The 27,951-nt window shown below is 41.6% G+C and overlaps 2 protein-coding genes across 3 annotated transcripts in view; one reads left to right on the top strand and one right to left on the bottom strand.

The window, feature by feature from the left end:
* The window catches only part of MDN1 (midasin AAA ATPase 1), a 91,456-nt gene extending 84,126 nt beyond the window's left edge, over positions 1-7,330 (bottom strand). For both annotated transcript variants that reach the window (XM_082216995.1, XM_082216996.1), the window contains exons 1-5: positions 7,101-7,330; positions 2,421-2,647; positions 1,063-1,287; positions 336-443; positions 30-222 (exon numbers count right to left, since the gene is read on the bottom strand). In XM_082216995.1, the coding sequence (XP_082073121.1) occupies positions 30-222; positions 336-443; positions 1,063-1,287; positions 2,421-2,647; positions 7,101-7,199 (852 nt within the window). In that variant the 5' untranslated portion in view covers positions 7,200-7,330. The remainder of the gene's footprint in view (positions 1-29; positions 223-335; positions 444-1,062; positions 1,288-2,420; positions 2,648-7,100) is intronic.
* A 2,443-nt stretch (positions 7,331-9,773) lies between these two features.
* Positions 9,774-27,951, top strand: CASP8AP2 (caspase 8 associated protein 2). The gene is made up of 10 exons (XM_082216837.1): positions 9,774-9,919; positions 11,558-11,638; positions 12,676-12,753; positions 13,719-13,819; positions 14,230-14,304; positions 14,762-14,877; positions 17,626-19,802; positions 20,915-24,140; positions 25,158-25,257; positions 26,040-27,951. The coding sequence occupies exons 2-10, from the start codon at positions 11,584-11,586 to the stop codon at positions 26,094-26,096; spliced, it is 5,985 nt and encodes a 1,994-aa protein (XP_082072963.1). The 5' UTR covers positions 9,774-9,919; positions 11,558-11,583; the 3' UTR covers positions 26,097-27,951.

Below are 27,951 nucleotides of genomic sequence, written 5' to 3'. Positions count from 1 at the left end.
TTTAATTTACATATCAGTCCTTTACTTACATTTTCCCCTGGTCCAAACTGTTGTCTAGGGAGCAGAACACCACATACTGCTACAACCTTTGCAGAGAGGTCAGCAGATACGAGTTCTCCCTGAGTGTACCGCAACTCCTCTTCTTTGTTCCAAAAGGTTGCGTCTGGGTTGGCCAAGACAAGGGCACACTCAACATTCTGCATCCGTGATTCCTCCAGTAGCCTATCAGTCAAAAATGTGCATCTTTCAATGTTTTGAACAAATGGGAGACAAATCTACCATGTAAAATATTAACTGAAAACACACACACAAAGACATCTTGGGGGGAAACTTACTTAAGTCTGAAATGTATTAGCTCTTCTGGATTAAATATCTTCTTCAGGAAGGATAACCGATGCTCATCATTCATGCACGTAACCAGTGCGAGACAACTGGCAGTATACCTAAGAAGCGAAGACAGCTCAAGTACTGTTACATCTTAAAGTCTATAGAACTAGGTTTCTTTCAGAGAAGGACAACAAAAGGCTATCCTGTCCCTTCAAATGGTCTCAGTTTGATCACTGGTCTTCAATAAATGATTTGGCCACTGATGCACAGGTCTATGTGCCAACTTAAAGTGGGCCACACCAATGGCACTACCACCATTTTCATTCTGCCTTATGGTTATTGCATTTGTAAGAGAAGAGTGATGGAACAGGACAAAAAACAAATAAATTGGATGTAGGTCTCACAATTTAGTGTGGGGTTAATGTCAGCCCCTGGGCCTGAAAATTGAGTAGTAGTAGTAGGTTCGAAGAAAATACACCCAATATGACCAAATCAACCTTTCTTCAATTTTAGCCTCAACCTCTTGCAAGAAACTGCTCTTCTTGTCAATAAGAGGTCTAATGTAGTCCAGTAACCATACTGTAGGTTTCAAATCCAACTCAAATGTGGCCAAGTCATTCTCTGCCCCTATTGCTGTACCTTACTTTCCCCATGAGGTATTAGTAAGACAGAAATAAAATAGTCCCCACTACACACTGAAAGTGACATATAAAATTAAACGAAAATTAAACTTACCATCGAACTAAAGTATCATGACTCCTCAGTAAAGGGACACACACACTCCAGTCCCATAACTCTCTGAATACAGCCTGTTCTTTTTGGAGGAATTTGTAGGCTGCCTCCATGAGATCCCTTAACTTCATTCGTCGTCGCCCATATCGAACCATATTTGTATCTGAGCTCTCCAGAAACAGTCTTTGGAACACTGGTGAAGTATCCTTAAAGTATCTCAAAGCAAATCTACATGAAATGAAGATATTGAAAGCAAATGTAAATGTACCGTATTTTTCGCTCTATAAGACGCACCAGACCACAAGACGCACCTAGTTTTTGGAGGAGGAAAACAAGGAAAACAATATTCTGAATCTCAGAAGCCAGAACAGCAAGAGGGATCGCTGTGCAGTGAAAGCAGCAATCCCTCTTCTGTTCTGGCTTCTGGGATAGCTGCGCAGCCTGCATTCGCTCCATAAGACACACACACATTTTCCCTTACTTTTTAGGAGGGAAAAAGTGAGTCTTATAGAGCAAAAAATATGGTAGCTAGAACAGCGAGGTTTTAGCTCATCTGATGAAGCAGATGCTTACCTATTAAAGTCCTGACACAAATAAGACTGCTAAGCTTTTCTGAACTTGGAAAGAAATTGGAAAAAATAGGCCCTAAGAAAAGTTATGGTCTTCTTTTCAGCAAGTTGCGTTTTAATAAAAATGGAGAAATTGAAATCAATCACCACTTTTTTCAGTTCCTTAGTTTATCAGAGATTAAGGTCAGCCTGCCAGCTCTGTGAGTGGGGTGGGGTAGGGACAATTGGTTGGAAGTAGTATTCTGGACTTGACATTCAAACAATAGCCTGAAGACACTTGATGTAGACCCAGCTCTGATCTCACTAGTAGCAAGATAGGAACAGTATGCATGTTACTCAAAACTCCCTGGATAAAAGTGTTACTTCTAATCTAATACGGGCACCTGTCAAAAGCAGCTTTCACTTAAAACTCTCTCACTGAAGCAAATACACACATCCACACCCCTTTATGTTAAAGAAGATGCAGGTCTAACTGCCATTCAATCTTTGTTTTCCTGTAAACTGAAGCCTGGGTTTCATCACCCTTATTGTCCAATCCTATGCATTTTTAGTCAAAAGTATGACTCACTTCCAAGTGAATGTGACCCAACAGCAGCTTTAGTTGCTATTCAGTAATTGCTGAATTGAGCATGTAATAGAATACAAGGCCTTGGTTTAAAACAATTAGCCAAGCAGATACCCTTGACATGTGATACAAAAGGTATGCACAATTGCAAATTCCTGCAGCACACCTCAAAAAGGGATATGGATCATGGAAATTGGGCTCACTACTCATGACCTCTACTGACTTACGGCATCACATCTGGATGATCACCAATAAGTTTGCTCATTGCCACACAGAGTCTCTCATGAAGATCATGGTTGATCTGGCCACTGGATTTAATTATTTCTGCATTTCTTTCCATCAAATCGAGCAAGATTGGACGAAACTGACGGCCAATTAGGAGTGTGCATTCTTTATCCAACAGTAACTGTGCTAAGGCACTGAGGATGCACTGACGGTCCTGCTGACTCCAGATCTGAAAACAAAGAGATGCTCAGTAAAGAGTGATCCCCCCCCCCGCATTCTACTGCAGTACAAGTCAAGTCGTGTATAGAAGAGACTTTAGAGCAACATTCTTCAACCTTGGATTCCCAGATATTGTTGGACTACAACTCCCATCATTCCTGACCATTGCCTAAGCTGGCTGTGGATGATGGGTGTTGAAGTCCAACAGTATCTGGGAATCCAAGGTTGAAGAAAACTGCCTTAGAAGTACAACAAAAAGGGATGAAAAAGATTTTTCTAAACCCCCACAGAAATAGGATAAAGCTAGGAGGAAGAGCTGAAGAAGAATGTGGAAAGCAAGAATGGGAGGGAAAGGTATTTTACACTTAGTGTAGCATAAACATTTCTGCTGTTCCTCCTTTATTCATTCTACTATGAGAGACTTGGAACTGCCATACAAGCCTTTCTAAAAGGAGTGACTGGCAGCCATGCTTGTTGGGTTGCTCCTTATAAGCTATTAAAAACTTAAAGTTACTTTTCTTGCAGACCTTTAAATTGATGGTTGCTGCCAGGCATGCCATCACGCAAAAAGAAACAAAAATGTGCACAAAGTTAATTTACAGCTCCTTTAAGGAAAGCAAACTGCCAATTCCACCCTTCCTTGTTCCTAAAATATAAAATAGTTTTAAAGTGTTTTTCTAACCCACCCTGAATTACCATGACAAGACAGGCTACATTTCTAAATGAATTAAAAAAGAAAGAAAACACAATGTGACTTTACTATAGGGTGGTATCAGACTGTGTCATACACATGAACAATTGCAAACACCATTTGCCTTGGAATTGGGGAGGGGGCAGTGAACTAGAGTATCCCATGTCTCTAACAACCTTCTGACTCCAATAAACCAAGTTATCAATGTACACTACATAATGAATACAACCCCTCTCCTCATTTTTTTTATTCAATATTACAAATATAGGAATTTGGCTTATAAATATAGTGGGCCTCTCTAGGCTCTTAGAAATTCAACACAGAGACCCTTAGAACATTGATGGGGATCCAGGTGGACTCCAGTTCCCATCATCCCTGAGCACTGGCCATGCTGGCGGAAGCTGATGGGACTCAACATCTGGAGGGTTATGGGTTTCCCACCCCAGTCAAAGTACAGTGGTGCCTCGCAAGACGAAATTAATTCGTTCCGCAAGTTTTTTCTTCTTGCGAGTTTTTCGTCTTGCGAAGCACGGTTTCCCATAGGAATGCATTGAAAATCAATCAATGCGTTCCTATGGAAACCGCCTTCAGACCAGGTCCGGGGACAGTCTGTCCCCCAACCTCTTCTGAAGGCTGGGGGGGGAGGGCTTTTCTTCCCACCTCCAGCATTTTAAAAAACCCCGGGACAGCGGAGGACTTCTCCGCTGTCCGGGGCGATCTTAAAATGCTGGCGGGCGGCATTTTAAAATCGCCCCGGGAGAGCGGAGGACTTCTCCGCTGTCCGGGGCGATTTAAAAGCCTCTGGGAAGGCAGGCAGGGGGGGACAAAGACTTTCACCCCCCGCCAGCCTTCAGAAGAGGTCCTGGACCTCTTCTGAAGGCAGGCAGGGGGCGAAAGTCTTTGCTCCCCCCCCCGCCTGCCTTCAAAAGCCGTCCGGGACAGCGGAGAAACGCAGCGCGTTTCTCCGCTCTCCCGGGAAGGCAGGCAGGGGGGAGCAAAGACTTTTGCCCCCCGCCAGCCTTCAGAAGAGGTCCTGGACCTCTTCTGAAGGCCGGCGGGGGGCAAAAGTATTTGCTCCCCCCCACCTGCCTTCAAAAGCCGTCCGGGATAGCGGGAAGCGCTTCCCTGCTATCCCAGACTGCTTTTAAAATGCTGGCGGTGGGGAGCAAAGCCTTTCGGCCCCCGCCGGCCTTCCTGGACCTCTTCTGAAGGCCGGAGGGGAGGGGAGGCTTTGCTCCCCACCGCCAGCATTTAAAAGAGGTCCCCGGAGATTTCCCTATGGGCTTTCTTCTTGCGGGTTTTCCGTCTTGCGAGGCATTCGTCTTGCGGGGCACCACTGTAATGTACAAAATGAGTGCCTAAAGATCTATGACAGCTTAATCTAAATAGTCCCAAGGACAGTAGTTAGGGAAGAAATTTCTAGCCCTACAAAGAGTAACATAACAGAATTAGGAAAGATGTAGATAACTTTTATTTTCATTCCTTGAAAATCTTTGAATCTTTTGACAAAAAAAACCCCAAAAACAAATTCCAACCTTGTAAAATCATTTCTAGTGAACTACTTTTCAACGGGCACATGAATCAGTTCTCTTTAAACACTATGGTACAAATCTGATGGAAGGTTTTGTACCCAGTGAGATATATTTTCCTGAAACAACACTGCAAACTACATTTGGATCACAGTGATGGGATGTAGCTACTCAGAAAAGTGATACATAAAACAAGGGGGCCCTGTAAACAAGAACAGCGCTCTGTGGTCCAAAGAGAGCAGATAACCTTTTCCCAAATGTTTGCTCAAGCTCTATAGTAAAACAATGAGAGATGGATTAAGCAAGCTGTAAAAATAATTTGTTGTTGCTGTAACCAATTTGCTACAAAGCTTGAAATCTGTTTGCCCCATCTGAATGTATGATTAGGGGGGAAGAACAGTATTTTACCGGTTGGGAATATTTCTAATTAAACTAATTTTTGCTGCAAGCACAACCTCTGTTTTGTTATTGCTGTTAGCATACTACTATTTCATCAATTAAAAATTACCTAAACTTAGATTTCCACCTAAATTCTAGCACAGTGCTTCTCACAAGGGTGTGGTGACTCACACTCACACTGGTATGGCAGGAAGATTAAAGGATTATCAAAGAAACATTTAAAGATTTAAGTATCGTACAGCATAGCATTGAAAAAAAAATATTTGCAGAATGTGGATAGATATAGTTTCAAACTGAGTACAATAGAACTGACTATTCTTCTTGCAAACAAGATATTAGTTAAATTAGCTCCCCCTTATATTAATAGTGTTTAATTTTAAAGCAAGCCAAATTAAGCTCCAAATTAAGCAACTGCAAATTTACTAAAGAGTTAATGCCAGTATGAAGAGAAACTAAAATGCTGTACTAAAATTGAATTATGACCCCTCATCTTTACAGAGCTTTGTAATCCACAGGCCTTCAAACATTAGTCTCTCTTTTAATACACAAAAAGCACTTTGTTGAGGATGGAGTAAATAGTGAAAATCACCAGCAGTCTCAGGCTCCATAACCATACAATACATGCATTCATTTTGATATGCAAATATTGGATATCATGTATGTGATCTGAGACATGGGGACCTACACAAGACTTTCATATTTCGCCACATACTGTACTGATGTGCTTTCCACTTACGTTTGCAACAGACTGAATCAGTCCTAAATCTTTTTGTTCGTGCAGATGACCAAAATAATTTATTTCTCCATGATTAAAAGTTTTTTGAATGGGACTAGAAGTACCTACATACACAAACAAACATCCACCAGGGCCATAGTCAAAGGGGTGTGTGTGTCAGTATCTCTTCCCTTTGATCATAGTCATAATACTTCTTAGAATTCCTCAAATGATCTACAGTATTACTCTTTTGAGGTTGAATGAAAGCCAGATACACACAGAAAATTTTACTATTTGGAGAAACTAACTCTTCTCCAGTCTCTTTCAAACTACTTGTCATGACCTTTATGAACAAATGTATGGGGGGGGTGCCGAACTGGGTCTTTGCCCTGGTGACAGAAAGCCTAGTTTCGGCCCTACACACACACACACACACTCCTTTAAGTGGTATAAGAGTTCATTTACAGGAGGGGCTAACAGTATTTTTCAACTACCCAAACTCAATGGTGGAGGCGTGTGTGTATAGTATTGCAAATTTGTAAGCAGAGAAGTATCAACTTTACAGCAACAAAGTGAGAAATCTTCCAAGTATGGATATACATTTGAACAAGGCAGCATTTCCTTGCAGTTGGGAAAACAAAACACAACACTTTAAGTAAACAGATAGGATTGTGCCAAAGTATATTCTTAAAAACAAAAATAAAAAAAACAACAGGCAATACAAACAGACGAAGCTCCTCGGCGATCCAGAGAGTCTCTTTACAAATTTGAACCATCTCCACTCTGCTTGGGGCTTTTAAAGCGCTGGGAGGCTCATGGAGGGGACTGTGCCGCAATCTCGCCTCCTTTCCTCCCCACCTCCCGCCACCATGAGAAAACAAAGAAGGCAAGACCCAGCTCTGCTCCCTCTCCTTCTCCAGCCAGATCACCCCCCTCCGCCCACAAGGCACTTTGAAGAAACGGCGCGCGCGGGGAGGGGGGTCGAGCCAGCGAAGATGGACGGCCAGCCCCAGGCAAAGGCTGCCTGGCTGCCCCCTCCCCCAGCTCCATGTCCATCACCGCCCTCCCCCCACGACTGCGGAGGGCGAAGAGGGCGCCGCTGCCGCTGCCGCTATTGTTGCTCTCCCACCTGTTTGGCGAGGAACCTGCTGAGCTCGCCGCTGCTCCTCTCGTTCCTCTGCGCGACCATCTGCAGCGGAGCCGCCAGGCTGAGACGCAGGTGCTCCATTGCCTCGGCTTTCCCGGAGCAGCTCCCCTCCGCCCCGGGACCCAGGTAACGGGCGGTGGGCGTGCGCGCGCGGAGGCAGCCAGCTAGCGCCCTCCGCCACCCGCTGCTGCTGCGCGACACGTGGGGAAGAAGAGCGACTTTCGTTTTCCCCGTGTATACGCCGCGTCATCTCCCGGCGACAAACCAAGGCGGAGGAGGGATGGTCTCGGCCTTTGCTTTTTCACCCGCCTCTTGCAGAGACACACACGCACAAAAACTACTCATACCAGCATGCACGGCGACTTACCTTCGTAGCAACTCTGCATAGTTTAGACTTTAGAGCGTTGCGCACTGGGATAAATAGGATTTCCATCCTCTCCTACGCTGTAGGCTGAAGTTGCGCGGGGTTTTTGCGCCAAGTCCCTCAAAAGCCGGGTTTGGGTTAGATAAAAACAGAAACGCGGCGGCTGCAGGGCTTTTGGGCTTTAAAGCACTGGGAACATCCCATTGGGACGTACTTCCGCACAAACAAACAAAACAAAATAAAAAATAAAATAAAATAAATCCTTCCAGTAGCACCTTAAAAAGTAAAGGTAAAGGGACCCCTGACCATTAGGTCCAGTCGTGACCGTAGCACCTTGGAGACCAACTAAGAAGAAAGCTCATACCAATAACTAACTTAGTTGGTCTCTAAAGTGCTATTGGAAGGAATTGTTTTATTTTATTTTGTTTCAACTAGGCAGACCAACACGGCTACCTACCTGTAACTAAAACAAAAGTGTGCTGATAAACAACAACAGCAACAAAACCTTTTCCCAGTTAGATGGAGCTACATCAGTTTATGTTAGAGCGAGGAGAGAAATGGGTTTTCAAGGGTAGTGGGAATAGTTTAAAAACGGCATGAAAATACTCAGGGTTGTGGTCCTCTAGCACTATACTGTACTGAATAGCAGGGCCTGTGCTCTGGGGACAAAACATCAAAAGCCCAGCAAGTCTTATGGAAAATTAAGCTTACAAGTCCATTATTTCTAGGCAACAATCCCTGACACACCTAAACCTGCACAGGACAGGACCGCACAGCTGCAATCTTAAACACACTTACCAGGGATAAAGTTGAATGGAGTTTATTCAGATTAAGTCTCAAATAAATATACAAAGGGTTAGATTGCACAGAGCACCTTAAATGGAAGTGGCCAAAAGCACTTTGTTGCATGCGAACAAGTTTGTATGCCAAAAGACAAAGTTGCTGCTATCAAAAGTATTGCTGTTGTAATGAACCTTAAAAACTATATGGGATAGCTGGAACAAAGGCAGCAAATGACAGAGTTAACTTTTTAGGTCAAAGGAGATCTGAAAATTTACAATCAATCTTTTTAACCACTAGTTGGTACAAGATGTAATTAACTGTATGTGCTATAGCAGCTATACACTACATGACAGTATGTCACATTGAACTCCAGGGCTTTCTGCTGAGAAAGCATACATAAAATTCAGTTGCAAAGGTCTTATCTTATTTGCTGAGTTTCCAAAACCACAAAAAATTATCCAACAGCCAACTTCAGTCATCCTTTTCCCTTCCTCTTTACCTGGGAGATGACAGATGGATTGCTAGATACCTTTTTAAAAAATGCTGAACCGTTGCTCATTTGAGGTCTATTACTTACTCCAACAGCAAATAATATAGCAGCACCTTGAAGACTTACGGTAATAGTGCGACCTTGCACCTTTCTTCAGAAGCTCCACTGTACCCAGTGGGCCTTACTCCTTTACATGTAAGTTCCACTGAATTCAACAGGGCTTACTTCTGAGTAGACAAGCGTAGGCTTGCAATGTGTACTGTGACATAAGCAGTGCTTTTGGTTTTAAAAAACTAAAATAGGAAAAAGGTGTTGGTACTCGCCATGAAGTTGTTACAGTAAGTGCCACACTTTTAACATTTGTAAGGAAAGGTGTTGGTACTGCGTACCCTTGAGTACCCGCAGAAAAAGCACTGGGCATGAGCTTTTCCATAACCCTATGCATGTTTATTTGGAAGTAAGCTCCATTGCATTTAACGGGACTTTCTCCCAGTCCTCGTGAACAGGATTACAGCTTTTAGGGGCCCACTCCATGTCACATATTTGGGGTATGCCCTCAACTGACAGAGGAGAGTTTCTCTGTCTTCGTGCACGTCTGACAGCTGACGTTACGGCAATAAGGCTTTTGGCGAAACAAACAAATGCTCCTCTCTGATTAAAACGGGCTCTGCGGCTGCGCCAACCCAAACTTCTGCCCCGGCAAAGTTATTAGCCACGAAGCTTTCTGGTAGCTTTGCAGTATCAAAACACCGACGGCGGCTTCAGGGCTTGAGTTTGTATATATAAAAACAGAATCCGCCGGGTTGCTCCCGAGAGCAAAAGCAGACGCCCCCCAGCGGAGCCGCTCGTCGAAGCAGCTCCGGCGAAGAAAACCCGCCCGGCCTGCCTGCATCCCCAAGGGGCGGGCCTTGTCGCTTCCTTTTGGCGCCAAGCGTTTCTGTGGCGGAGGTGGGAGCTGCTGACGTCGAGGCACGGCGCGCGCCCCAGCGTCTCCGGTGATTGGCCGGGCTCTTCCGGGCGCCACCTCTCCCGTTTGGCGGCGGCGAAGGTGGCGGTGTTTTGGGGTGGGGGGAGTGTTGTCAGCGAGAGAGGCAGCGGCGGCCGCCGGCCGAGGGAGCGAAAGTGAGGAGGAGCAGCGGAGGCGGCACGGCGCGCGTTATTCCGGTTTGTAGAAATAAGTGGCCCGGGAAGGGAGTGGGGGTGTTTTTCTCTCGTGGGGATCAAGCGGGTGGGAGAGTGGCTGCCTCACCTGCCCGGAACCCCTGCCGATCCCCGCGGCGGCATTCCCACGAGCACATCTCCCGAGTTATCTATATATTGTCTCTCCCCGAACGGCATCGTACCCCACCCCCCCACCAGCATGTAACTCTTCCCGCTCCCAGTTCCCACGTCTCCCACTTTCTCGCCCCCGCTTTCTGCAAGGCTGGGGGTTTGGAGGGCGGGGCGGGGGTGCCTTTATGGCCCTCCAGACGTTGCTGGACTACAACTCAAGCCATCCTGGTTTGTGGTGACTGGGCATGTAGTCCAACAGCAGCTGGAGGTCACTGGGGTGAAAGTGGGGGCTGGGGCTGCCTTAAGGCCTGGTCAGCACCCGAAGAGGGAAACAAATGGGTCGAAGTTCCGAAGTGGCGGACTTGGACCGCACCAGTTTAACCGGAGAGTGGTGGTGGGTCATGTTTTATATCGCCACTTAGTTCTGCTTTGGGTGGAATTTGTCTTCCCACACCCCTCCTGAGTCCAGGACTAACCCTGTAATGCTAAACTTGTCTGCTGAGGAATAATTAAATGTTGAATTCAGTGAGGCTTGCTCTCAGTTAAGTAGACTAGGGTTGTGCATAAGTGCACAAAGAACATGTGCAGAGTGCCTTGCTGTTTAGTAATGAGAAAGCACTTTTACTTATCATGGTTAAGAGTGAAGACTGCTTTTCGTTGGAGAAGACTTGTTTGAGCAGTAGGCCCTGTACTTTTTTTATAGGAAGAATTGTATACAGTGGTTGCTCTACTCTGTCCTCTTTGGAGAACTGCTCTTCACTTGCTTTCCCCCTCGCCTCTGACTTGGTGGACAAACCACAAGCCCAGGTTCAAACATAACCCGAAGCCAAACCATGGCTTAGGCCAGAGCTTTCCAAACTTTTCATGTTGGTGACACACTTTTTAGACAGGTGTCATTTCATGACACAGTAATTCAGTTTCACTAGCAAATCAGAGGTTAAATTAATCCATTTCCAGCCCTGGGAGCATTTTCAAGACACACTCAACAACACAGTGCAGCCGACACACTAATTTGTCCTGACACACAGTTTGGAAAGCTCTGGCTTAGGCCTAAGTAGTGTTATTGTCTACAATCTTGGTTCTGGGAAGCCACATGTTTGCTCATTCTTGTCAAGTTATGGTTAGCTTTAGTGCCAGGGGCGAAACTAGGTTTTACTTCACCTAGGTCAAAGACCCAATTTGGCACACACCCCATACACATTTACACACACAAGCTGGGAGCCTCAATTGTGCCCCCCCTAGTGGCTTCACCAGGGGCAAAAAGATCTGACTAGCTTCCCTGTAGATACAACACTGCTTAGTGCTATGGAACTGTTTGTTGCAAAAATAAATGTTGGCAATCTCATTCACCTGTGAATATGTTCTTCCCATCCTGGCCATCATCTGTGTATGCAAGAACACTTGTGTCCCATTGTGAAAACAGAATAAAGAGATCCATCTTTCTCTGATGGATTGCCTTCTATATTAATAACCTGTATGATTTTACTTAGGCTAATCAGAATCTTTTTTTTTTTTTGTTGCCAAATGCAGATGGAGAATACTAGGAAGAGAGTATAATGGCAACAGATGATGATGATGATGGGATGACGTTTTCTAATTTATTGCATGGTGGTAAGTTTTTTTGTTGGTTGGTTTTAATCAGATTATTTTTACTTAAAAAATAAATAAATGTAGGGAAACTCCATACCAAGGAAGAAACCCTTGAGAAAAGTTATATATGGACCAATATATGTAGCTCCTTGTACAGCACAGTTGACTGTCATATGTTGTGGCAAGAGCTGTTGCTGGTCATCGGAAGAGATCATCAGTTTTCTTCCTGCATTGCTGAGAGACCCATCATATGGTTTTCTAAGAATCTGATCTTTGGGAGCAAAGTTGTGCAGACAAGCATTGGATGCCCTCTTAACTACAATTTTCTTCTTGTGGCTTCATAGAATATGATGGATACCATTATTGAACAAATGATAAGGACCTAGGTATTACTGTTATGGCTATGTTTGATGCTGTATTATCTTTTTAATGTAAGAAGTTATTTCCGACACAAAAATGGCCTATTTTTGTCCATTTTAAGTACCGTATTTTTCGCTCTATAACACGTGCCAGACCATAACACGCACGTAGTTTTTAGAGGAGGAAAACAAGAAAAAAAATATTCTAAACGAAATAGTGGATATATGATTTTTGTGGTTCATGCTGTGGCCACAGACATGTGATCTGACAGTAAGTTTGGAGTAGCCCAATGCAAAAATCCTGAGGATCCATGTGGATCCATGCTTTGTAACCACGGAGGAGGGAAGGAAGGGGAACCATGGATCCTCTGCTCACGACTGCAGCAGATCCCCACCCCCCGCCACCCGCAGGCATTCGCTCCATAACACGCACAGACATTTCCCCTTACTTTCTAGGAGGAAAAAAGTGAGTGTTATGGTGCAAAAAATACGGTAATTTATCATTCTATAAAACCCACCGCTGAGGCTACAATTTGAAGGGGGACACTAGTGCAAGGGGAGAAGAGCTTCTTATTTCTTTCACCTCATAGTGATTTCCTACTAAAGATCCTTTCTAGCACCTTCTCTTGTAGTTCACCATTACTACGTACATAGACTGGGTGAACTTACATATTATTACTTTATTCTCTTTATTTGCAGTTTCTTCTCAAGGAGTAGATGATGATGAGAGTTCAGTGGATATTTATGATGGATTGGACAGCTCTCCAGTTATTTCTGGTATGTTCATAGCTTTGTAACCAATGGCATTGCTCAGCTGAGAGTAAAGATCTCTGAAGCAGATTTATGATGGACATGGGGGTAAGGCTTGAGCAGGAAGGATGAACCACTGAGAATTCACTGCTTCCCTTCCTGTTCCACTGACAGAAGCTTTTAGCTGAGTTGGATACAATCCATAGTTATTTGGTTATTTAATTCTACTTTGGAGAATTTTGTCATAAAAGGTCCTGTATATATTCATCCTGCTGTTAGGATAGAGCATTTTTGTTTTGGGTTTGTTGCAGAAGCAATAAGTATCTTTTACACTTCAGAGTAGGAGTAGTTTGTATTGACTCTTAAGAGATGGCTTTGATATGTAATTTGAGTTAGCAGCTGCCACAAATAGCATTTTGATCTAAGTAGAATTTCTTAGGTGACAAGTGGCAACCATGGCTTATTTGGAAGGACATCAGGGAAGAGATAAAATGTGCAGAACCGGTTGCTGTATCCTGGAACATCATAACACTATAAATAATTTAAAAACCTGATGGAAGTTGTGAAACTGAAACTAACTTTCACAACTTTTACATGGGAGTAAGCCCCCCCCACTAGATGTCTAGTGCGTCCCGCCCCCGTCCCACATAGGAAACACTTTTGAAACTGAGAAAAATATTCAAAAGCAGTTTGATGTGGCATAGGGACCTGCTGTTTAGGGAAGTTTTTAATGACGGATGTGACGGATGTTTTAATGTATTTTTAATCTTTTGATGGAAGCTGCCCAGAGTGGCTGGGGAAACCCAGCCAAATGGGCGGTGTATAAATAATATAATATTATTGTTGCTGTTGTACTTATTGTTATTATTATAGCTCTTTCGATCTTATCTAATGGAAGAATGGGTACAATGGAAAAGGAAAATATTCCAAGTAAAACTCTTTCTTTCCCTCTCTCTCTCTCTCTCTCTCTCTCTCTCTTCCTGCTCTCTCAGTCAAACCTGCTACAAAACTGACCTCATCAATAAGTAGTTTAAACCTATTCGATGAGATCCTGATTGAAGAAGGAACAGCAAAGGAAGCTACTTACAATGATGTATGTATTTTGAATCAATGATATGTTGGTGAAATGTGATGTAGTTAGTTAGCAAGTTAGTTAGCAAGGTGTATGTTTTAAATTCATCAGTTCAGCACATTTTAGTACACTATGTGCTATCAAAAGATTTTAAAATCCCCAAACACCCACTTTACTGAGAAGTCTCAATTTATTGAAAAATTCAACATGTGCATCAGGAAATCTGTGATCAGTCATGACACAGACATTTTGTAAATGCATGTTTGGATGGTTTCCCTGTTTGTGAGGGAAATTTTGTTTACTATTATTTTAATGTAATGGCTTTTCTTGCATATTTTAACAAAGCTCGATTATTATTATTATTACCCAAAAAAAATTATGCTCACTTAATACTGTCTTTAATACAAATGTGAATAATCCTGTTTCAACAGTTGCAGGCTGAACATGAGAAATGTCAGCAACAACTTCAAGAGTTGACAAGGAGGTTTCAGCAAATACAGGAACAGGTAAAGCAGCATTAAGTGGTAATTTATCCATTTTGTATCCTGTAACTGAAAGTGTTCTACAAACTCTTCATATACATCTTCCAATTTGTATTGGTTTGCTGTTTTAAAGTATTAGTTGTGAGTGTATCTGGTTTTTTAAATAAATCAAAATCAGAAAATCAGAAACAGCAACCACAATAATAATATTTTGAATTAGTGAGGCTGTGCAGGGCAGCTCTGTCTCAGTAAGGACTGTTAGTATCGTAAATGTATTTTGCTTTGATGCTTATTGAAAATAGTGCTTTTTGTATTAGGCTGCAGAACAAAGTTGGTAGGGCATTTTGAAAGTTCTTTGTGAAAGTTAACTGTGATTCATTTAAATGAGATTTTTTCCTAAACTGTTATTTCCTTCTCTCCCCCAATATATGCAGATACAAGTTCATAACGTGTATATGTCTCTGTGTTCTTTTAAAATTAGAACTCTGCTCTGCAAAATGAAAACCAGTCTCTTAAAAAGAATATTTCCGCTCTCCTAAAAACAGCTAGAGTGGAAATTAATCGCAAGGATGAAGAAATTAATAGTCTCCAGCGAAGGTATGCTTTTTTCAGGAATGTCCTCTAATGTCCAAATTTTTAGAAGAAGACGAAACAAGACACATTTGAAACTAAAAAGTAGATGTTTTCTAAGCCTATCTTTTTTGTAGTTAAATTTAACATACACATAAACGTTAACTTGCTAGGTATCAGATACTCATCTTCTGAAAAAAAAAATCTGCTAAAATTTGAAGTGTTTCTTGAAAAAGGTTACCTACGTGTCCCAAAATCCAACTATTCTGGACAACAGCCATACAAGAAATATGTAAAATAACTAAGCAAGTAATAGACATCACCCCAGAATTGGCCCTACTAAACATCTTCCAAGACAACAATGCCCATTTACACCACAAAGAACTCATAACCCACCTGCTCTCAGCAGCCAGAAACACCATAACCAGACACTGGAGAGACCTGTCAGGAGTAAGCATGGACCAGTGGTACCAAATAGTATGGGAAACAGCCCTACTAGAAAAATTAACTAATAAACTGAAACTGACATGGGGACAAACAGAAGAAGACGCCTTCACCCCAGTATGGCTCCCCTTTATCACATACACAGCCCAACAGGACAGTGACAATAATCCACCAACAGCATACAAATCAATATGGCTAACCTGATCCAAAACACCCACCCACCTCACCCACACACGAAAACAAAGATCACCACAGCCAATCACAAGCAAACAATCACACCCTAGGCCAACCCCCAACCTCTCTCACCACCAAAGGAACACAAGTGAACAACACAAGCAACGCTGACACCAAGCTCTACATACATTAAACATAATAGAAACACCGCCACCCGACCCCACCCCTATCCATCTTCCCCCTCTCCACCCCCTTTCTTTTTTCTTTTTTCTTTTCTTCTCCCCCTAATGCCTCAACAAATGAAACGGATTTGTAAAAATGTTACATGAAAAAAAAAATACGAGGCACTACACTTCTGTAGAACAAGAAAATCCTGAATAAAATAAAAATTAAAAAAAAGAAAAAGGTTACCTACACATTCTGTTCATAGCTTCATGCTTGCTAGCATAACTAGTGCACAAAGATGTGGAATGTTTTCATTCTGTCCGGTATTTGGCCAGGGATGGTACTAAGGTCTTGTGGTTCAATTGGGTGTTCATTTCAGTGGGGATCAGGGGAAGTGTATTTTGTTTTTAAGCTGACTACCGTGGATGAGGGACGCGGGTGGCGCTGTGGTCTAAGACACTGAGCATAGGGCTTGCCGATCAAAAGGTTGGCGGTTTGAATCCCCGCAACGGGGTGAGCTCCCGTTGCTCGGTCCCAGCTCCTGCCAACCTAGCAGTTCGAAAGCACGTCAAGTGCAAGTAGATAAATAGGCACCTCTCCGGCGGGAAGGTAAATGGCATTTCCGTGCGCTGCTCTGAGTTTGCCAGAAGCGGCTTAGTCATGCTGGCCACATGACCCAGAAAAACTGTCTGTGGACAAACGCCAGCTCCCTCGGCCAGTAAAGCGAGATGAGCGCCGCAAACCGAGAGTTGTTCGTGACTGGACATAACTGTCAGGGGTCCTTTACCTTTACCTTTTTAATGTGGATGAACACTTTTAATGTGTTGTACTGTTTTGAGGTATCTGCAATTGGCATGTACTTATCAGTAGGAAGTTGCTTTGAGACTTGTTTCTTTTTTAAGGAAGCTATGAGCAAATTAAATGATGTTCAGTTCTCATTCTATCTTAATTTTAAAAGCTGAAAGGACCAGACTGGCTTCAACAAAGCCCCAAGCCATCAACATTTGTAAACAAATTGTTGCAGCTGAAGCATATCATTTTCATCTCATGGCAACCACATTGGCACCAGGCAAGGATCCCTGGGAACAGCATTCCTGAAACGGGGCTGCCCTGTGTAAAGCATGTGCTGGGTGATTGGGACCAGGTTAACTAGAGAGGCTATGAGTTAAGGCTCTCTTTTTCTGCCTATTTTGGTTCTGGTATGTTACTATATTAGGAAGTGGGGGGGGGGGAGAAAACATTAAATGGGGATTGTCATTTTAAAAGGGAACGACAGCTCATTAGAAGAGCTCTCAACTGATTTGGACAAATCCTATGGGACCCTGACTCTCAAAATTACTGGGAGAAAAGCAACAATGCAAGCAGGGTTTGTGCAGGTTCTGTTGCTATGCCTGCTGAGGGAAGGATGCTTAAGCCTGATTATATGTTTGTCAGACATGGACTACTAAATTATTGCCTTGGGCACGATTCTTCAATTATTGTGTGAACTTTTAAGCAAGAGTATTTTAACAGTAAGAAATGTGTGTTGCTCTCCCAAAGAGTTAGCGGTCTGCTGTCAGTGTAAGCAGAGATGCAATGTTGCCCCCTACCTTTCTTGATTCTAGCCTGCTGAGAGCAGCAGAGTGAAATGTGTGTGGTGAGAATATTCCTAAAGTGTGTGGTTGAGGACATGCTTTGAACAGGCTTTATAGCACCAATGATAATTTCAACAGTGTTATCCTTTCTGTTTGTTTGTATAAATCCTAAATAGAAGGTCCCCATCCAAACTGGTTAATCTTAACTATGCTTTGTTGATACAAGCCAACTTCATAAAGAATGCCATGGTGTGGACCTTTTCTTCCTTTAAAAGTAAAAGGAAGATTAAATATTTATTTAAGACTTTTAAATGCTTATTCTCACCACGGCATTTAGATTTTAGTAGAATTTGGAGTTTGCTTAAATCTCAAATAACTTTTGAAATGTAGTATAGTAATACAATCTCTTTCTAAACAGGTTAACAGAATTTCAAGTTCATCCGAATACCTATGGTAGAACATACTTCCCAGCATCAACTAATAATGCAAGAAACTTGGAGGGATCAAAACTGAAAAATAAATTCAGAGATTTAGTTCCAGAGAACAATTCAAGAACTGATTCTAGAACTACCCAAGCCGTGCCTACGGACAAACCTTGGGGTACAGAAAACAAGAAATTGCCTCCAGAAAAAGGAGACACTCTGTACATATCTCAATCTCATCCTGAACAGCTTTGCAGCGATGGTACTCATGTAAAGCTTGCAAGTGTTGACAGCTCTTATGACAAAGAAAAAGGAAAAAAAGAAACGAAACATAATGAGCATCATGGCAGTGAGAATAACTACAGATACAAAACAAAAGCACACCAAAATCTAGGCAGCACACTAGAGGGAAAGTTGGATTCTCATGGAAGGTTGGAAGTTAATCCAGACAAAACAGAAAAAAATGGACTATGGAAAGATAAAAAGGACTTGAAGCTCAAAAGCAGCCCACATACAGAAAAAAGAACTGGTAAGGTCCCTTCTGCTAGGGAGAAACAACCAACCCCTAAAGATACATCACTGTCAAAACTAGAACACTCCAGCAGTGACAGGAGTGAAAAGTCACAAAACAAAAATCAGAAGGACCTGAAACTGAGAAACAAAGAGGAAAGCAACAACGGACAAAAAAACAGGCAATCTGACAGCTATCTAGAACAACAAAGAACGGGCAAGGTTAGTAGTCCCCCCGAATGGAATAAAATTGCCAGAAGCCCTAAAAAAATAAGCAAAAGCTATGTGGAAGATAGAAAAAGAAAACATAGTGATTGCAGGAGGAACAAAGAAGCAAGCGGTCCTGTGCCCTGTGGAGGGAAACCTTCACCACCACCTCCTCCTGTTTTAAACAAAGAGCCGAAACATGGCCACCCTAAAGAGGATAGCAGTAAAAGTGAATCTGAACACACACGTTCAAAATCGGGCAGACATAGAACTGAAGAGAAAAGGAAAAATGAGAGAGATGATTCTAATGAGGCCAGGACTTCTCAAAATGAAAAAAGAGAATCAAAGGAACCATCCCTCCAAACAGGAAAAGGAGCCATGAAAATTAAAGATAGTGCAAAAAGGGAGAAAAAGAAGTCCTTTCAATCAGTAGAGACTGCCAAGGTAGTTGAAGGCTTGGAGGAGCAGATGCCTATAAAAGTTAGAAGGGAAGAGGAGCAGTCAAAAAGCAAAGACTTAAAACTGAGCTTTATGCAGACGCTAAATTTAACCCTTTCTCCTGCTAAGAAACAAACAGACAAATGCAAAGCAGTGGCAAAGTCTACCAATAAATGTGGTACAGAAATTCCAGGTCAGGAAGTCATGTTGGTACCAGCTGAGGCTATTGGTGCTAATGCCATTAAGCAAACACAAACACCACTATCACCCATCTGTGACAACCCTGTTCAGACCAAATCGGAACAAGTAATGCCTCTTTCTGAGGTCAAAATGAAGGTGGGAAATAAGGGGCTGCCAAAAACTCTAAACACAAAGCCTTTGAAGACAACCTCAGACCCACAAGATATAGCAGCGCAGTGGGCGCCGGAAGATATGAAGCTCCTGACTGAGGCAAAAACTGGGATGGGAGAAGCTGGTGGAGTTGATAAGATGCATGTGGCTTCTGGTTTAGAAAGCCCCTTGGATCAAGAAACACTTCCCGATAACTCTTTCAATGATGTGGAGACTATAAGTTCTGTGGATTTTGATTCTTTTAGTGTAATAGATGAGATCAGTGGGACAGATTCAGACTCACTGATGGACGAGAAGGAGTCCAGTAATTGGACAGGTGAAAATGTCTTGGAGGGTCCTGAAAAAGAGAATACGCCTATGCCTCATAAAGCTACTGTGGAAGAAGGCAAAATACTGAGTGGTGGTCACTTGGAGCCAAGCTTTCCTGACCGTAACCATGAAAACCACTTGGAAACATTATACAATGAAGGGTTAAAACCTACATCTCCAGCAAGAGAAATAAGCACAGTTTCTGTTGATGATGATAACTCTATTCTGAGCATTGATCTCAATCATATGAGGAATATTCCAAAAGCAATCAGCCCACTTAATAGTCCAATGCGACCTTTTGCTAAAGTACCCCGAATGGAAAGCCCTTACAAAGGACCTGTGAAAAGCTATAATACAGGTATATGTTTAATATGCTCTGTCTGTTACATGATTTTTATTTGAATAAGGAACACATTAAGCATTCACACGTATACCAATGCTAAACATAACTGAGTTTCAATTAAGTTCCGTTTGTTTTCAGTAGAACTTACTGCACAGCTTGTAGGCAAGTGTGCTTCATCTGTGCAGTGCAATCCTGTACATATCTTCCCCATTGAGTTCAGTGGAGCTTTCTCTTTAGTAAGTGTTCTTAGTGTGTTGGAATTTACGACTGTGATTCCATACACACTTGAATGGAAGTACTAAATGCAACTTCTGAGCAATACACAAGATCATACTGCACAGCTGCAATTCACAGGCATTTTTTCTCAAGTTAGGAAACGAAGCTGCCCATCTAGTTCAGTATTGTCCACGTTGAGTGGCCGTGGCTTTACAAGATTTCAGACAAGAGTCTCTTCCAGCCTTACCTAGAGATGCCAGGGATTGAACTTCAGACCTACTATGTTCAAAGCAAATATTCTGACACTGGGCTACTGACTGTCCTGTTTAAACTCAGTGGGGAGTAAGATTTAGCTTTCAGTCTGCTAGCTCTGAGGTAGATATTTATTCAAACTGATTACATAGGAGGAAACTGTTTAAGGCAGTAGTGGCTAATCCATGACCCTCTGATGCTGCTGGACTACAGCTTCCATCAACCCTGGGGAGTTGGGGTCCAACAGCATCTAAAGGGTTTCCCCACTCTTGAAAATTGGAATTGCAAGCCACGTTAAGCTAAAGAGTGTAACCCACATTCTGGCAGAACTCTTTGCACAGTTTCTTATCCGCTAGTTTTGGAGGCAGTAATAATTAAAAGTGCCTTTGGGCTTAATCTTGCAATTTCAAGATAAGTTGCCATGGAACTTGATATATAAAAACTGTTTCCATGCTCAAGTTTTTTAAAAAATCTAGCTCTTCTTCCAAAAGCTGCCTGTCCTCTGCTAAAATGCAAGGCCTAGAGCTACTGGCACTTCTAAACAATTATGTTCACTGTTCTAAACTAAAATTGACTATTAGATTATACTGTCGTTGGAATTTGTTTTGAGACTTGCTACTTTGGGCTGCTTAATTAACAAATTGTTTCATTATTTCTAGATTTTGTTCCAGAAAATGCAGTTGTCTATCCTGGAAGGAACCAGTCCAGCGAACTGAACAAGGAAAACCAAAAGCCTCTTTGCTCAGGTCATCAAATCTTAGAGGAGTCTCAGCTAAGCATGTCCTCAGATGAATTAGAAGAAGGTGAAATTGTAAGTGACAATGATGAGCCTAAAATAGAAGCCAACTCTGAAAATAGTAAAAAAACAAGAAGAAAAGCATCTCCAGATAGATCTAATTTGACCAAGAGTACTTGCAACCACAAGGTCAGGACAACATCTTCCAGAGAAGATACAGGAAAATTGTCTTCTGGGGGAAAAAATAAAGAAAATCCCAAAGGTGGAACTATAATGCGCTCCAATGAAGTAAAGAAAATTAAAACTGTGAGCATTGACAGTCTTGAAAAAATAGTTCAAATTATTGTACCTTCTACAGTGCATGAGTTCATGCAGATGCTGAAAGCTATAAGAAAGCAAGTACGGAAAAGCTACATGAAGTTTAAGATACAATTTCCAGTACAGCATTTTCATAGGATCATTGATTCAGCTATTTTGAACTTTACATCTCTGGTAAAATACATTGACTTCTCTAAAATGTCTAAATCTAGTGAGGCTTTAAAGCTGAACCTCTGTGAAGTTATAGAATATAAACTTAATCGGATCAAAGAGAATAGTGCAATAGAGCATCTCTTTGAACAGCAGCAATCCGATATGAAGAAAAAGTTGTGGAAACTTGTGGACGAGCAGCTTGACTACTTATTTGATAAAATAAAAAAAATTATTCTAAAGCTGTGTACCTTGGTAAGCTTTGGAAATGAAAGTGATGAAGGTAAGCTTGATAAAAGAAAGAAAGAAAGCCCCAAATGCCTTATAAATCATAAAACTAAAATTGACAGACAGAAATCAAAGAAACCAGCCTTAAATGCTAGAATGCAAAAGCCTGAAGAATGTGCCCCATCAAAACCAGTAGCAGGTAACCAGCTATTGAAGCGAGGTCACCATAACACAAATAAAATGAGCACACAGAAAAATGTGACTGCAAAATGTAGAAGTTCCCATACTGTTAACCCAAAACATTCTCGGACTGAAGCTGAACCTTTCAAGGAAAGCTCCATGTCAGACACTTCTTTGAACGTTGGAAAAAATGAAAATGAAAGATTGCATATGATTGGAGACTCTCACAAGTCTGATATTAGCTGTGGACCTCTCACAGAACAGCAGATGTCTGGCCTGACATTCAACCTGGTGAATGACGCTCAAATGGGTGAAATGTTCAAAAGTTTGTTACAAGGGTCTGAGCTTTCAGAAAAAAATGGTGACTTTATCAGTGGCAATCAATGGGAGTTCAGGACACCAGAAAAACACACCCCAGATGGCCAGAACTGTGTGACTGAGCCTCCATATGAGACCGAAGAGCAGATTCCAAGAGAGACTGGAGTTGAGTCGAGAGTACTAGATGGAATTAAATGGCCTATAGTTTCACCTGAAAGAGATTCAGCTTTTTTAGCTAGACTGCAGATGCCAATTGATCCAGATATTCTTGATGAAAGCTGTATGTTTGAAATTCCTACTAGTCCTGCTTTGAAGAAAGGTGAGGAGTGCATTTCAGAGAAACCGAAATCACTTGTCTCTTCTATTCTTCTGGAAGACCTAGCTGTGTCGTTGACTATTCCCTCCCCTTTGAAGTCAGATGCTCATCTTAGCTTCCTGAAACCTGACATGTATGGCTCAGTTCCTGAGGATGTTCTGAGCGCACACTTCAGTGAAGATGCCCATCTTGAAGAGGAGGATGCTTCTGAACAGGACATCCATTTGGCTTTGGAATCTGATAATTCAAGCAGCAAATCAAGCTGTTCTTCATCATGGGCAAGTATACCTCCTGCTCCTGGATTTCAGTATTGCCCAAGCCTTCCAATGCAGGCAGTAATAATGGAGAAATCAAATGACCACTTTATTGTTAAAATAAGGCGTGCAGCACCATCTACCTCACCAGTCCTTGAACAGCCTACTCTAGCAAATGAACCACTGACCTCTTCTAGTGGGGCAGGAAACAAGGAAATTGTGTTGGAAGAAAAATTAGATACTTTGGACCTCAAAAGCATTCCTTTGGAAGATACAGCAACATCTAAGGAGAATTTAAAGATTATTGACTCTGAGGGTAAGCTGAATGATGTTGGAGAGAGACAAGTTACTCATTTGCTGGGGTCTGAGAAGGAGCCACCTCTGTGCCTTGCAAACAATCAGGTTCCTCATCTTTCTGAACCCCAACAGGAACCTCATTCTGATGCCCCGAATGAGGCACTTGAATCTGTAGAGGACCTGTTCAGGAATGCCAGAGAAGAACGACCTTGCAATCTTGCAGCGTCTGAATTGCTTCAGGAGCGATATACTAATGCCAGTCAAACTCAAGGCCCGGATTTACTTGGGCCCCATCAGGTGTTGCATAGTGGTGCTGGCCTGGAAGAAGCCACTGATTTGCAAGAGCCCCCTAAAGAACCAGGGAGAACTTTAGAATCCTTGATTAAAACTAGCCAGCATGAGGACACACCTGAAGTGTTTACACTACCTCAGGCACACACCATGAAAGTCTTTCAAAAAAGAGATGCATCTTGTGGTGAATTAGAACATTCTCCAATTAGCTGTGCAGCAGTTTCCCTTGTAGAAAAGTTGTCTTCTGAGACCCATTTTGATATATGTGTAGACTTGACTGATGAGACTCCCATAGAAAATGAAGTTGATTCATGGGATCTTACAGTGGAACGTGCTTCAAATGCTAGAATAGAAGGCTTATGTGAAGACAAAAAGGAAGAGAAGACAGCGAAACACCATGTAGCAGATGATCATCCAAAGCATGATGTTGAAGCAGTTGTAAATTTGACAGAGCTTCTGCCTGACAAGTGTACAGCAGATGAGAATCTTGAAACAGGTACTACTCTAAATACTGGTGGCCTGGGATGTGAAACAAAAGAAAGGAAAAAAAGAAAAAAAGAGACAGAAGATACATCCAACGCAAAGAGACAAAGAAAGGACAGTAGTGAATTGGCTTGTAAAAAAAACAGCAAAAGGTCTAAAGAGATTACTTCAGTGACCACAGACATATCCAGTAATAAAACTGCATCAGTCGGAGACAAAGATTCTTTACCATCAACATCCTCCCTGACACCATCAAGTCTGTGTGCCAAAAACATCATTAAGAAAAAAGGGGAAGTTGTGATTTCTTGGACAAGGTAAGAATACAAAAGAAAAACCAAAAACTGAATCAATGGGATGAATAAGGGAGGTCTGGAAGTGTAGTTTAACAGTTGGAGATGGAGTGATACATTTCTGCATTCTGTGGCCTGGGCATTATTACCATAGCAGACTTTTTTTCTTGGTTGTACGTTCAGCTTTGTTGACCTGTCTCTTGAATCAGGAAAGGCAAATATGTAGTCTTATTTTTACATTGCAGTTGAAACTAGGTTTTCTGAACTGGAAGGTAGGGACAGTAAATTGATTGAGAGGGGGAAACTTGGAAGCCCAAGTGAGCACCTGGTGGGTTGAATTGTGGCCTCTTGTCTTGACAGGGTTCATTGTATTGTGTATACTTCCTTTGTGGAAAATGTCTGCATTTAGCAGTAAATCATGAAGCCTAATATAGTCCCAAATGGAAATCCTTGCTTTATTTCCATTTGCTTCATTGAGCAACGCTGCAAAGTAATTAGAAACTATAAGCTTTTACTTTGTTTTACAAATATTTTTTCATATCCGAATGAAACCCAAGGACAACCATTCAATCTGTTTTGGGTTTTTTGGCGTGTTTTTGTTTTTTGGGGTTTTTTTTGAGAGAAAACCTGACCTCAAAGCCATTCAACAGAGTTTTTAATGTCTGATGTTTTCGCTGTATTCTGTTACATTTTGTTAGAAGCTGCCCCAAGTGGCTGGGCCAAGCCAGTCAGATAGGCAGGGGAAAAGTAATAAATTATTATTATTATTATTATTATTATTGTTGTTGTTGTTGTTAATTATTATTATAAAGTGATCATCATTGTTCCGAAGAAGCTTCAGAATGGTGTGAACATAATGGGTATCATTTAGTTTACAAGGCAGGGTTTGGGCAATTGCTATTAGCCTTCAGAATTCTGCTTGTCTTCATTAACAGACTTTTAAGTTTTAAAAACTTATTTCGAGTGTGAAGTGTTGACATAGATAGACTTAGTTCAAAACAGTGTTCAGATGTTGAAGTTACCCTTGTATGTTTATTATAGAAATGATGACCGGGAGATTCTATTGGAATGTCAGAAGAAAGGACCTTCAGGAAAAACATTTGCTTCTGTTGCTGTCAGGTTAAACAAAAGTCCAGCTCAGGTACGTATTTTGGTAAGCAATTGTGTTTGAACCTCCCTCACACACAAGTGTAACTGTGTTTCTGTCTGGTTGAGCAGTGCATATCTTCAGAAATATAACCCCATGACACTCTACTGAATTCATTAACATTTCTTAGGAGAAAAAATGTATCAGAAAAGATGTGTCAAAATTCAGATTGTTCTACAGACTAAAGAAATGATTGGTAGAAAGGAAGTTAATTTTTAAAATATATTTATATGAAAAGTAGTATTACATCCATATAGGCTTTACATGTAATTTTATTTGATCTTATATAACCCTTTGGGTATATACCATGCCATAAAAGATATACATAAATTCTGAAGTGGGGGCGGGGACTTGTTTATTCTGAAGTGGCAGTCTGACTAATGATGCTGCATGTGGATATGCAATATTCATACACAAGACAGGAATCAATAGATTTATACCTCTGGTGCCTTTAAACTTTGGAAATCCTTTTTTATGAAAGCCTACATAACCCACTTTAGTCTGTTCAAGATGAGGGAATGTTCACATCTACATATACTGAGGCCATTCAATGCATAATGTTGCTTCTCCATATTGGCAAGGGTGTCCTACCTGAAGTATGCACGTGAGCTGAGCAATCCCTGAAAAGGCTAGCAGCATTTCCATGACTGTAGTTGCACTTTTCAGTAATCAGAACTGGTGGGATCACTTGGTTCATATCTGCACATGTGTGAGGGAAAAAAGCATACTTTATTTTTAGGGAAATGACTTCTAGACTCTTTGCTTTCTCTCCACAGGTTGAAGAAAGATTCAAGCAGTTGCTGAAACTATTCAAGATGTCAAACTGCAGCTAGTGGCTATACTATTGCTACTAAGAATGGACTGCTATGAGTTTATGTGCACTGTGTGCATGTGTGTGTGTGTGAGAGAGAGAGAGAAATGGGACATGTAATCAAAGTCAGAATAACTGTTTGTTGCTTATCCTTTTAGGTAGACTTAACATGCACCTTTTATGCCCACATAATAATGCCCTGCGTTCTCAATTTTTTTTGAAGGTATCAAACAGATCTGTTGGACCTGCTAGTGTCCTTGAGGAGCCTTGCATATTACAGAGCACAGAGGAAACAGGAAGTGCATACAACCTGTCTTTCCTGTTACCTGAATTGCCTAGAGTGAAACTTTCATATCTCTCCTTAGAAGTTCCATTTGGGATTATAAAGAACGGTTAGGGGAAGTTGAAGTGCAAGACACTATAGTACTTCACGTTCCTCTGCATTCCACTGTGTCTGAAGCCATTATTTTGTTAAAACTTCGAGGACAGCAGATGATCAATTCCTAGCACATGGGAAGTTGAATTCTTTGAGCTGAAACACCTCATGCTATTGATTTAAAAACAGACAGAGAACCTGTTGCCTTACAGAAGTTGTTGGATTCCCAACTTCCATCAGCCCTTACCATCCTGGTCAATAGTCAGGATGATGGGCATTGTAGTCCAACAATATCTGGAGGGCCATAGATTCCCCACCCTGATTTAGAATGTCACAGAGAAATGTTGACCACTAGAAAACACAAGAGGGTTGGTTGTTAAACAACAGCCTCCTCTTTTCTCTCAGTTTTCAGAAAGCACAGATTGTGAAATTTTGCAGTATATTACCCAATGGCATTTGTTCAAAGATGTACTGTACATACAGTCCTTATTATAGATCATACAAAGTTAGCATATTTTGGCAGGAATACATCAGTATTTGCAAGTGTTTCCTCAGATGAGCCAACACAATGGCAGCATTAGACATAATGCTAAACCACTAAACCATGAAATATGGCTTGTTTAACCGTACTGTGCACACAACTCAAGCTTTCCTGCTTCACTCTTCCATTAGTTCACCTGGGAAACAAACCACAGAGCTCCTGGCTTAGCATTATGTCCCAACCAGTGCTTGTGGTTTTCCCATCACAATAAACCATAGTCTGAAGCCAAAGTTTCTTTTTGCCTTCCCAGTCATGGTTTGGAGAAAAGAAACCAGGTGCTGCTAAGCCAGCCACTCTGTTGTTTGTTCACCGGTTTTATTAATGGGCAATGAGTGTGATTAGAGAAGCCATAATTTGTGGCTTAGCATTGCAGCCAAGCAGAGCAATTATTTGGAACCTGTATGCACAATTATTTGTATTTAAAAAGCCAACTTTTGCAATTAAACTACAATTGCCATTTCGTGCTAGCTTAAAAGTATTGCTTCCCTTTACAACATACTTTCAACATTTTATGAAATAAGTGTAGAATCCGAATATGTAAATTCAAAGGTCCTTAAATTAGGAGGTTCAAAATTTTAATTGCAGGTAATCCAGAGAAATTGATAGACACCTCTGCCCTAATAAGTCCTAACCTTTAGAGAAGTGAGGGTTTTGTTTTGGCAGCTATTTCTGTTGAAAATGTGCACAGCAGGAAAAGCCCTAAGCCTTTTATTTCAGAAAGGAAACAATATAAAAAGGTGAAAACTCATATCTTACTTACTGCCGTTCTGATCTGGATATGTGTGTTTGTGTGTGTAAATAGTAGAGTTTAAACGAGACACTTCTGTAAATACCTGTACAGATTCTCTAATGTGTAAAATATTGTTCTTTACCTGAACATTTTTGATTACATAAAACAAGTTTTATTTTGTATCTACTAAATACTGCACACCGTTAAAACAAACCCCAAACTTTGTAAAA

Source organism: Podarcis vaucheri (genome assembly GCF_965113315.1).
Source record: "Podarcis vaucheri genome assembly, chromosome: 3".
NCBI classification, from domain to species: domain Eukaryota; kingdom Metazoa; phylum Chordata; class Lepidosauria; order Squamata; family Lacertidae; genus Podarcis; species Podarcis vaucheri.
This window is presented reverse-complemented; position numbering and strand designations above follow the sequence as displayed.